Source organism: Nicotiana sylvestris, chromosome 8 (assembly GCF_000393655.2).
Source record: "Nicotiana sylvestris chromosome 8, ASM39365v2, whole genome shotgun sequence".
Taxonomy (NCBI): domain Eukaryota; kingdom Viridiplantae; phylum Streptophyta; class Magnoliopsida; order Solanales; family Solanaceae; genus Nicotiana; species Nicotiana sylvestris.
Window position 1 is genome coordinate 2,618,010 of NC_091064.1, and position 12,547 is coordinate 2,630,556.

The following is a 12,547-nucleotide window of genomic DNA, read 5'->3' on the forward strand; positions in this document are numbered from 1 at the left end:
TTTTGTGAACCGAATTAATAGACCGTTTGGTCAAGCTGCAAAAATGAACGGTGTACTTTTTTAAAAAGTACTTTTGGTCGAGAAGCAATTTGTGTTTGACTAATTAGTTTGAAAAATACTTTCAAATAGCAATTAATGTTTGGCCAAGCTTTAAAAAATTGTTTCTAAGTGTATTTTTCTCAAAAATATTTCTCAAAAAGTGCTTTTGGGGAGAAGCTATTTTTTTCTGCTTCTCCAAAACTGTTTCTGCTTCTCCTCGAAAGCACTTTTTTTTCCTTTCAGAAGTCTGGCCAAACACCTCAAAGTGAGGCCAAAAGTGCTTTTAGCTAAAAAAAAAGCACTTTTGGCCAAAAATAAGCTTGGCCAAATACAGTATAAGACTCAATTAAAGGTCTGACCGAACAGACCCAATAAGACCTATTCACACTATTTAAAAATGAAAAAATAAATATACTTAATGGGCTAAGATCTGATTCATTTAGATTCAGACCTTCCTTAAGTGCAAACAAGTGAGACCTTAATTTTATAATTACAATTTATTGTTTGCTGATTAATTATTTAATTCTTTATATAATAATCATTTGTTATTTGTAAATTTTCTGTTTTCAGTTTTGTGGACGATTTAGGTTCCTTATTAATTACTTTATATATCTATGTTTACAAGTTACATACAAAACTATTAAAAAGAAAAAAATTCAAGATCCTTTAATTTTAGGGGCATTTGCATCTATACCCGCTTTTTGGGTCACGTTTTAACTTGTGTCCGCTTTGCCAAAAAAATTGTAAGCGTACCCACTTTTTCGCGTAACTTCAACATACGGGGCTGATGTAGCAAAGACAATCACGCAAAACTTCAGCATTCTAGTAGACGGGCCTGAAGTAGCAAGTGTGCTGAAGTTTTTGTTTGTAATTGCTGAACTTAAGCGTAGTAGCTAAAGTTTTGTTCTCTATTTCCTGAAGTTTTTGTTTGTAATTGATGAACTTAAGCATAGTAGCTGAAGTTTTGTTCTCTATTTGCTAAAGTTTTTGTTTGTAATTGCACTAAATAAGCTGAAGTTTTTTTGTCCTGGATTCGTTAGTTTTGTCATTAAGCTTTTTCGCCTTTTCAAAAATTTCAGCAGAAGATGCTGAAGTTATTTAGTTCATTTATAAAAACTCCAGCACTAAATAAGCTGAACCTTTTTTGTCCTGGATAAACTTTTTCAAAAATTTCAGCAGAAGATGCTAAAGTTATTTAGTTCATTTGTAAAAACTTCAGCACTAAATAAGCTGAAGTTTTTTTGTCTTGAATTCATTAGTTTTGTCATAAAGCTTTTTCAAAAATTTCAGCAGAAGATGCTGAAGTTATTAGTTCATTTGTAAAAACTTCAGCAATATATAAGCTGAAGTTTTTGAAAAAGCTTTCTAACATACTAGATAAATAATCAGATTGCCAACAGTATCTAAATCATAAATTTTGGAAACAATAAACGTGAAAAGAACATAATTATCATGAAAACAATCACTAAGTGTGACCTTAAACTTCCCGTACGTGAAAATATTCACAAATTATTATCTACTAACTTACGTAATTATTTATAATTTATTTTTAATAATATGATAAACATACTTATGACAATCATCCCATGAACTGCAGTTTCATAGCAACACCAACAACAGCAGAAGAAAGAAGAAGAAAATGAATGAGGAGGAGAAAGGGGACTGAAGTTGTTTAAAAAGTGGGTACAAGTTAAAACCTTTTTAAAAAAGGGTATAGGTTAAATGGGGGCGACTAAATAGGGCGCCCCGTGTAATTTTTACTTAATTTTAGCCTGTCAGTTACACGACACCCACCCTCATTTCCAATAACTCCCCCTATATTTAAGATTCTATTTCTTTTTTCTCTCTTTCTTAATAATCACCCAAAATCTCTCTTTTATTTTTATACACCTCCCCCCCCCCCCCCCGCGACCCTTCCAAAAGAAAATCCAAATTTTTTCCTTTTCCAAAGGTTTTCAAACCTAAATTCTCTCTTTCTTGCTAATCACCCGAAATTTCTATTTCTTATTGATACAATAAAGAAGATATTTGGAATATTGCTCTAGAATCAAGTTATGCGTAAGTTTTGGATCTTGTTTTCTTTCTTTCTAAAATCTTTATTGTATGTGACTTATATATGATACATCAATACCCAAAATAATACTCGATACAATACTAATACAATTATAATACGATTATATTAAATTTTAAGTGTAAAGTTGTGATTGAAACTTGAAGAAGATAAAGATCATAATTGTATCACAATTTTTCAAACATGTATCACGATTGTATTATATTTATATATGTATCATAATTGTTGTAGAAATTGTATTACAAATATATAATAATTGTATATTCATTGTATATTATTATGAGTAGTTGTGAGTTCGTCACGAATTTCACAGTTTATATCACACGTATGATAATTGTATATTAATTTATTAGTATTGTATCAGGTATTATTTTGGGTATTAATATACCAGATACAAGTTAGATACAATTATGATACAAAAATGATACAATTATATTTTAGGCATCGATGTATCTGATACAATTCAAATACAATTATGATATAATTATCGTACAATTTTTAAATATTATTAATAATATAAAGCTGTCGGCAATGGTCGGAAGAGAGAAGATGGAGATTTTGGGCGCAGATTAAGAGATTTTGATGTAAACGAGAGAGAGAGAGAGAGAGAGAGAGAGAGAGAGAGAGAGAGAGAGAGAGAGAGAGAGAGAGAGAGAAAGATGTAATTGAATCCCTTAATTAAAAGCACTAATAATGAGGTGAGAGTCTTTTAAGGAGCAATGTATTCAATTTGTAAGAAAAACCTAGATACTTATTAAAAACTACAAAACAAAGAGAACATATGTAAATACGTTTCTAATATAGTATAACTAGGTAAAAATTCCCAATTGAAATGTGAGATTTTGGAAAAGCCATCAGATTTGGTGCAAAAATAGCCAACATATATTTTGGATGTCAATTGATGGCTATTTTCGCAATTAGAACGTTCTCATTTTAGATTCATATAAAAAATGATGGAATAGTCCTTCACCTAAATATTCGAGAAAATTTGTGAGAGGCAAGTAATTTTCAGCATCATTTTGGATAATATCATGACTATTAATTTTTTAGAGAATTAAATTAATAGTCATCGTAATGAATAACAACATTAAATAAATTAAACTGCACATGTGTGGTTGTGTTATGGTAGTAGTATTTTAAAATTGTTCAACCATACAATTATCACGCTTCAGTTCCAATTTCCAAACAACTTGAGATCGGTTATAGGTGTTTTTTATAGCCTTTACAACACCAATAAACTCAGAACAAGTTTTCTCTCTCTTCTTTCTCCAACTAGGGCTGTTCATTCGGATCGGATATCCGAAATCCGAACCGATCCATTCAATTTTGAATTTCAGATTTCGGATTGGATCAGATTTCGGATTATGTTTATTAAAATTTCGGATTTCGGATCGGATTTCGGATTGGTATATTTTAATCCAATCCAATCCGAAATCCGAAATTATTAGGACATGTATAAATACTACACTTTAATTTACATCAACCTCCAAGCTATTATCTTTACAATTGCTAGATTTAGCTATATTGACACCATAGTACTCTCATAATTGCATAAACATGGATTTTTCTTAATGTATTGCCTCTTTTACAAAGAAAATATACATATTAGTTTAACTTTGAGGCATAATAATACGATCCGATATCCGATCCGATCCAAACTTTAAAATCCGATCTGATCCGATATAATTCGGATCGGATTCAGATTGCATTTTCTAGAATCCGAAATCCGAAATTCCAATCCGAAATATGCTAAATCCGATCCGATCTGATCCGTGCTCAGCCCTATCTCCAACGATTAATAACGTAAACTTCCTCAGAAGCACATTTTCCTCACGCTCCACCTGATGGAACCGCCGGAAGGCCCTTTTTCGGCCAGTAAACATGCGGGAAATACCCCACCAGCAGCCACGAAGCTTAGCAACGAAACAATTGAAGGAAAACAGTCTTATGCTACAAGGGTCACTGCTTCTTCATCTTCAACATTGAACCCTACCCGACCGGAAAAAGACAAAGCCATTGCTAGACAAACGACGCACAACGAATACCAGCTGTGATATTCAAGGCCAAAGATTACTATGGCATTATGTCAGAATCTTGTAAGTACACTATTTTAGGCCGATTTCTTAAACCCCGTCCCAAAATTGATAGACTTAGGTCTAGATTCAAAGAATTGATCACTTTGAAGGGTGCTGCTAAAATTGGTGCCTACGACAACTACAATGTTTTTATCGATCTTTATAATGAAGATGATTTCAAAACTGTGTGGTTTAGATGGTGATTGAAATCTAGGGTATGCAAATGTGGCTTCAAAAATGGTCACCAGATTTCAAACCGGAGGAGGACCTCCCTATCGCTCTGGCATGGGTCCTGCTACCGGGTCTTCCTTTTCACATGCATGACTGACATTAAATCAAGCAACTCTTGAGATCTGTTAGTACACATCTAGCCTTAGATGTAGCTACGTTTGGGAGAACTAGGCCGAGAATGGCAAAAATAGAGTTGAGGTTGATTTGTTAAAATCACTACCTGACTCTGTTTTTGTTGGGCAAGAAGATGATGAATCTCCTCTAAAAGGCTATACTCGAAAACTAGAATACGAGGGTGTTCCTAAATACTGCAAACACTACAGAAAATTAGGACACAGTATGAACAATTGCAGAGCATTGGAGAAGAAAAATATTGGATCCAGTGAAAAAAAATAAAACCCCACTAAAGAGACCACTCAGAACAAACAGGATGAGGAGAGAGGCACACGAAATGGCAATATCAAGCTAAATGAGACTAATGATACATTGGTAAAAATCAGGAAAGGAGAAGGAAGATGCACTCATAGGTCAATCACAGAAAATCAGTAAAGCACAAGTCATCGAAAATAGTGAAGAAAAGGGAAAGATTCAAGGAAGTGAAGAGAACAACAACACATTCACTCTTAAGGAGCCAGAAAAATCTCATGAACCACAAAATCAGCATCAGGTACAGCAAAGGAATAAGGAAAAAAAGACTGAAAAAAGAAACCAAAAAGATGCCCAAAAAGAAAAATAAGGTAGTATTTAAGACTATCTCCATAAAGTACAAAGAGAAACAAAAGAAGGAAGGAGTTAACAATGGTAACAACTCTGAGGAGACCAAGATAAATGGGCAGAGTGCCCAATTTTCAGTCACAAACAAGAATGATAACAAAGAAGAAATAGAGGCAAAGAACAAAGAGCAACAAAAAAGAGTGTCAACAGAAGACACTCATGTTAGTAACACAGTGGAAGTGTAGAAAGAGAATGATACTCATTTTGGAGATACTAACAGAAAATAAGACCATCAAGAAGGGGATTCTAAGGCTGCTGAAATAGTTAGTTCTCCTAGTCTACCTTCAGTTATCAAGAACCAGGAAGGAATTGATATTTTTGTGGAACTTATGTGTAGCAGCAATCCAAAACAGAAATGTAATGCCAATCCTGAGGTAAATGGTGAATTTGGGAAGAATACTCCTGCAAATGGTGATACTTAGAATAAGGAAATAAGGAACAAGGGTACTATTGAGGACTATACTGAAGAACCTGTGGAGGAAAACTCCAACACTCACAGCATGATGAACAATCAACAATGCAGAGGAAGGAGACTTCAGAGACATATCAATCTCTTAAGGATTATCTTTGAAGATTCCAAATCCAGTAGAAATATTGTTCCCAATGACTCTAATGATCCTGACTACGTACAAATACAAGGAAGCCTGGATGATGTTTCATCTAGAGGAAGAAGCAGAATCAAGAAAAAAAAAAGAAACAACAGACCTAAGTCCATATCCAAATCCAAAAGAAATGGAAAGGGACACAGACATAGTGCCCCACCGCCATCTATTCTATGATTAGTGCAATCTTTTGGAAGATTAGGGGTATAAGGGCTCAGAAATCTTACTTTTGACTCAAAAACCTTGTCAACTTTAATAAAGTGGCTTTTGTTGTTATATATGTGCCATTTATGAATATGAACAAGATTGAAGGCTACAAAAGATACTTGGGATTCCAATACTGTATGACTAACTCCAATAGTCAAATATGGTATTTCTGGAATGGATTGGATCACACCATTTGTATTGCTAACACTAATCAATAACTCACATTAAACATGAAAGATACTCCTAGTGAGAGTGGTACATTTTCCTGTGTATGCTAAATGCACCCCAATGGAAAGAGAAGACCTTTGGGATAGTATTGGCAACCTCCATAATCAAATCAGGTGTCCTTGGTGCACGGGAGGAGACTTCAATATTATCATGGATCCGGATAAGAATCTGGGTGGGTTGCCCATAGAATGTCAAAAAGTATGGAGTTTATCAATTACATGGAGGCTTGTAGACTAAGTGATTTAGGCATTAGAGGTCCTAAATACACTTGGTGCAACTATTGGAGGCCAAGTAAGAGAATATGGAAGAGGTTAGATAGAATTCTTATCAATGATGATTGGGCCCAGATTTTTCAAAGCAATAGTATTAAACATCTATCCAGGTTTGGGTCTGATCATAGAACACTTCTTCTTAAATGTCAAAACTTGAACCTGACTCGCATCAAATACTTCAAACTTACGAATTTCTGGGTGAATCAACCTAACTTTCTGGAAATCATACAAACATCCTGGAATGAAGAAGTAAGGGGCAATGCTATTTGGAGGCTTCAAACAAAAATGAAAAGGCTTAGCAAGGTTCTAAGTATATGGTCCAAGTAATAAATTGGTGATATCCAAGAACAGATGTAGGAATGGTAAGCTAAGATTGAAATTTTAGAGGAATTAGACATTATGCACAATATTGAACAGGGAAGAGAAGACTTGAACAAAGGGTATGCTGAATATACCAGATGGCTCAACATGTAGGATTCAATGCTGAAACAGAAAACAAAGCTTCAATGGTTTAAAGATGGTGACAGAAACACCAAATATTTTCAGAGTGTTTTGAGAAGTAGAAGAAGGAAACTACACATACAAAGAATCAGGAATCATAGAGGCAGATGGGGTGCAAGGATATGAAAAAGTGGCAAAGGCTGCTGTCAAATACTATAGGAAGCACTTCAATTTGAATCTCACTGAATGAGACAACATTATTTTAGATTGTATACCTCGAATCATTACTGCACAAGACAATTTGATGTTGGCCAGTATGCCCTATGAGGAAGAAATCAAGCAATCAGTATTCAACATGAGCAAGGACAGTTCCCCAGGACCTGATGGGTACAATGGTATGTTCTTTCAAACCTGCTGGAATATTATTAAAAGTGATGTTACTGCTTTTATTAAAGAATACTTCTATGGTAAATCTTTAACCAAATTTTACACACATACTTGTCTCACTTTACAACAACAACAACAACGACCCAGTATAATCCCACAAGTGGGGTCTGGGGAGGGTAATATATACGCAGACCTTACCTCTACCCCGAAGGGTAGAGAGGCTGTTTCCAGGAGACATACTTGTCTCACTTTAATTTCCAAAATTGATTCCCCCACTAGCTTTGCTGAATTGAGACCAATTAGCCTTAATAACTACACTAATAAAATTATCTCTAAGATTATGGCTAATAGATTGAATCCTCTTTTAAAGGACTTAATTTCTAAAAATCAAAGTGGTTTTGTTTCTGGGAGATCAATCACTGATAATGTAATGCTCACTCAGAAAATAGTTCATGGTATATCTAATCTCAATAAGGGAGGAAATGTTATCCTTAAACTTGACATGGCCAAAGCATATGACAGATTATCATGGTCCTTTCTTAATAAGGTTTTATGTAGGTTTGGTTTTAATGAGGATTGGTGTAATCTGATTTGGAAAAGTATCTCTAATGTGTGGTACTCTATAATTGTGAATGGTATTAGACATGGATTCTTTACTTCTTCCCAAGGTCTTAAGCAAGGAGATCCCATATCACCATCCCTTTTCATCATTGCTGCTGAGGTTCTATCCAGATCCCTAAATAGTTTGTTACAGAACAATGCCTTCATTCCTTTCTCTATGCATAGAAATGGACATCATATTACCCACTTAGCATATGCTGATGATGTTGTGATCTTTAGTAGTGGTAATACTAACTCCATTAAGTTGATCATGAAATAAATTAGGAACTATGAATGTGTTTCATGACAGAAAGTTAACATGGATAAGATTTTTTTCCTTACTGATCCCAAAATATGTCCATATAGGATCAAACAGAATTAGAACTAAAACTGGATTCATGGACAAAAACTTCCCTTTTAATTACCTTGGTTTTCCTATTTACATTAGTAGGAAAAAAATTTCTTATTTTGATAGCATGTGTACCAAGGTTATTAAAAGGTTGAATACTTGGCAAGGTAATATGATTTCCTATGGAGGTAGACAGGTTTTGATTAAATCTGTTATACAATCTCTTCCTATTTACATTTTATCTGCCATCAATCCTCGCAAAGGAACTTTGAAGCTCATTGAGAATTATAATGTTAACTTCTTCTGGAGCACTTGTAATGGTAAAAACAAGTACCATTGGACTTCTTGGAAAAAAATTATGTTTTCTAAATAATGAATCTGGAATTGGTATCCGGGGAATGGATGATATCTCTAATACACTTACCATCAAAAGATGGTGGCATTTTAGAGTTAGTAATTCTATGTGGGCTGACTTCCTCAAGGCAAAATACTGCCCTAGGGTACATCCTGTTATTAAGAAATGGTATAGTGGCAACTCTCAAGCGTGGAAACACCTACTTTGGGACAGAGACAAGTGTGAAAAACTGATTACTTGGAATATTAATGGTGGTAATTGTAACTTTTGGTGGGACAACTGGACTGAATTGGGACCTTTAGCACACATTTGTTCAAGCTATATTAACACTAGCAACACCAAAAAGAAGGTAAATGATTTCATGAGTACTAATGGGTGGGATGCACAGATGCTATACAACACTCTATCTAGCCATATTGCATTACACATTATGAGGATACAGTTGGTCCAGGAAAACAAAAATGATTATGCTATATGGAATGCAACTGAGGATGGTCATTTTATAAATGGTTTTGCTTGGAATATAATTAGGGATCACAGAACAATCAATGTCACAATCAACATGGTATGGCACAAATTAATTCCCTTCAAACAATCTTTCATGTGTTGGAAAATCTTCCTTGGTAGAATCCCCATTAGACAAACTATTACAAGATTGGATTCCCAAGATACTGAAGTTTGTAGTTGTTGTCCAACACCTGTCATAGAGACACTGCAACATGTATTTGTGGATGGTAGAGCAGCCGAGTATGTATGGAAAGCCATGGGCAATCCTTTGGGAATCATCTATCAACAATTACCGATCAGAGGTCTTCTTAATAGGTGGTGGAACATTAAGGCAAGAAACATAGTCCACAAACTAATATTGCAAGCTCTTTCTGTAATTATCTGTTGGGAGATTTGGAAATCTTGGGCTGCATGTAAGTATGGGGACAACAACAGCTTTTACTTGTATCGAATGGTTACTCAATGTGTTTGGAATATCAAGGAAGTTCTTCAGAATGCATCTCCTACTCTGGACACTACTGGTACATGGAGTAATCTCTGCAAATTAGTGGAGAAGCTCAAACTTGTGGTCATATGTACCTCTGTTCATTGGATAAAACCAGCACCTGGGTAGATCAAAATTAATACTGATGGCAGTTATATCAAAACAAGCAGGAAAGCTGGGATTGAGGGTATTGTGAGAAATAGCAATGGAGACTTCATCTTTGCATTTTCTATCCCGGTACAAGCCAGTAGCAGCTCGCAAACAGAAGTCATAGCAGCGAGATTTGGGGTAGAATGGTGCACTCAACATGGCTACTCTCATCTTCATGTGGAGATTGACTCTCTGATTTTCACTAACATCCTTACAAATCAGAGCACCAACAACTTGAAGCTACAACACATTATCAATGGCACAACTACTATGCTTGACAACACTGTTTCTTGTATCTCTCATTGCCTTACAGAAGCAAACCAAATTGCGGATCTGTTGGCAAAGTTGGCTTCTACAAGTGGAAACAGGACCTTATATCACTCTCATAACAACTTTCCTAAAGAGGCAAAGGGGTTGATTCAACTTGACAAATGGCAAATTCCTACTTTTAGAAGACGATATGAAAAATGTAATTTTTTTGTTAGTTAAGTTAGATTTATGGATGGAAAGGCTTTTGTATAGGCTTCACCTTTCCTTGTTTTGCTTGGCAAACTTTTTGTAGACTAGAGGCAAGGTTCCATATCTTCCTCTTGTCATTGTAAATTATTCAATATATATGGTAGGAGTCCAAGCCTAACCCCCCACACCCTAGACTCACAATCGAAAGTGATGGTTTAAACTTAAAAAAACAACTTAAGATCGGTTATATGAATTTTTATTGATTTTCTCATCTCAGAAATTTGACTTTCTAATGAGTTATATTTCTTTAAAAATTAACACATGTTCACTAATTTTAATAATACAAAAGTAATTGTCACTGTATTGATGTGATTACGGGTAAAATTCAGTGACCATGTAACCCTAATTATCAATATAGTTATAACAACTCCATTCATTACTCTGCTGTGGACTACAAATGAACTTGCTGTCACTCAAAGTTGTTTGGAAAAATACACAGACAAATATTCAGATTTTGCATCAATTGTCAGTTTGATACTTAAACTTACCTAATGATTAACTAGATATATTTTCTTGGCAGAAGTGTGTCTTATGAACCCCTCGATCCACTAAACCTCATGCATGAAACAAACGAAAGCTATTGACGTGATAAAGGAATGAATCACCGAATGACACATGTAACAAGGGTACGCAGACCTTATCCCTATCCTAGGGGTAGAAAAGTTATTTCCGATAGACCCTCGGCACAAAAAAATGAAATGCGACAATAGAAATAGTAACAATAACATAACCAGAAAGATAGTACCAGCGAGCTAAGAGTCAGAAAATATACCTGGAAAAGCAATATCAATAATCAGTGCAATAACAAGGTCCTGGAAAATAGTACGAGCACAACATGTACCCTTAGCATACTAAAACACGACACTGACTGACTAGACACTACTAGAAATTCGGGTTTTAGCGACCACAAAAAGCGACCAACGTTGGTCACTTATCTCAATAGAGCGACCAAAGTTGGTCGCTTAGCTAAAATGACCAAATGTTCACTGTAAACAAAATACCGACCAACTTTGGTTGATATAATATTTTAATAATATAAATTTAGTGACCAACATTGGTCTCTACATTTAAATTACGATATTTTTTAAATGATTATATATAAAAAAATTAGCGACCAACCTGGGTCGCTAATTTTCAGGATATTTTTTTTTGATAAAATCTGGGTTTATTAGCGACCAACCTTGGTTGCCAATTTTAAATTTTTAATTTTTTTATATATAAGCGACCAATCTTAGTCGCTAATTGCCAGAATTATTTTTTTAATAGGTAAGCGACCAACTTTGGTCGCTTTTTTGAGTAATAATTTTGGCATAAAATGCCTGTTTTAGCAGCTACACCACCTGCTAGCATACCAAAATCCCTGAATAACAATATAATTCAATTCATAAACTACAATTTCAATAACAAAATCTCCACAACAACCCAACAACAACAACACCACCACAACCACTACCACAACAACAACAACAACAACACAACAACAACAACACAATTCAAAAAACATATTAAAACCAACAAATTAAAGTTCAATAGAACTAACAAATTAAACTAACAAAACTAAGTTAACGCTTATTACACCCAGTTCAAAATCGGTTCTATTTGTCTAGTTCAAAGTATATAAAAGTCAAGAAATATTTTGTACAACATCATTATCATCACCGTCTGATGAACTTTCATAAACAAGACAGTATACAGAAGGGTCTACTTGTCGAGGACGGGAAGAACGATCACGGGGAGGACGGGAGGAACGAGCATGGGAAGGACAAAAGGAACGGTCACGTTCAAGTCGAGCCTCTGGCGATGACTCACTAGACCGGGGAATCGAAAAACCTCCAGAAGCTAGGAGAGATTTGAGCTGCTCTTGCATGCCCTGGTACTGAGCTTGCATGCCAATGTACTGAGCATCTCTAAGCTTTTCTCTTTCCTTGGCCGCTTCTAGCTCGGATGTGAGCTTTGTCACAGTCTCCCGCATAGCGGAGAGGATCTCCCCATCAAGTTGCTCGCCTTGCGAGGAAGTCCCTATTCCTTGCATTCCACAGTTATAGAGAAGGAATTTCTTAGTAGGAAGCCCATATACCTTCCCCCATTTTGGACCGCCAGCAGCCTCCATCCACATTCTTTCAGCATCCTCGTCCGAAGGTTGGATTGGCTCGCCCGACTCATTAGGTGGCTGACTGCGTATGAATTCCTCTACGTCAGCTATGAAGCAACCCTATAAGAAAAATTACATTGAATTAGTATTTCAAAATTTATATA

At 35.3% G+C, this 12,547-nt stretch overlaps 1 protein-coding gene across 1 annotated transcript; it reads left to right on the forward strand.

Annotated features, from left to right (window-relative positions):
- Positions 1-8,566: 8,566 nt before the first annotated feature.
- LOC104220529 (uncharacterized) lies at positions 8,567-10,261 on the forward strand. Its single transcript, XM_009771412.2, has 2 exons — positions 8,567-9,747; positions 9,793-10,261. The coding sequence occupies exons 1-2, from the start codon at positions 8,567-8,569 to the stop codon at positions 10,259-10,261; spliced, it is 1,650 nt and encodes a 549-aa protein (XP_009769714.2).
- The last annotated feature ends 2,286 nt before the right edge of the window (positions 10,262-12,547 follow it).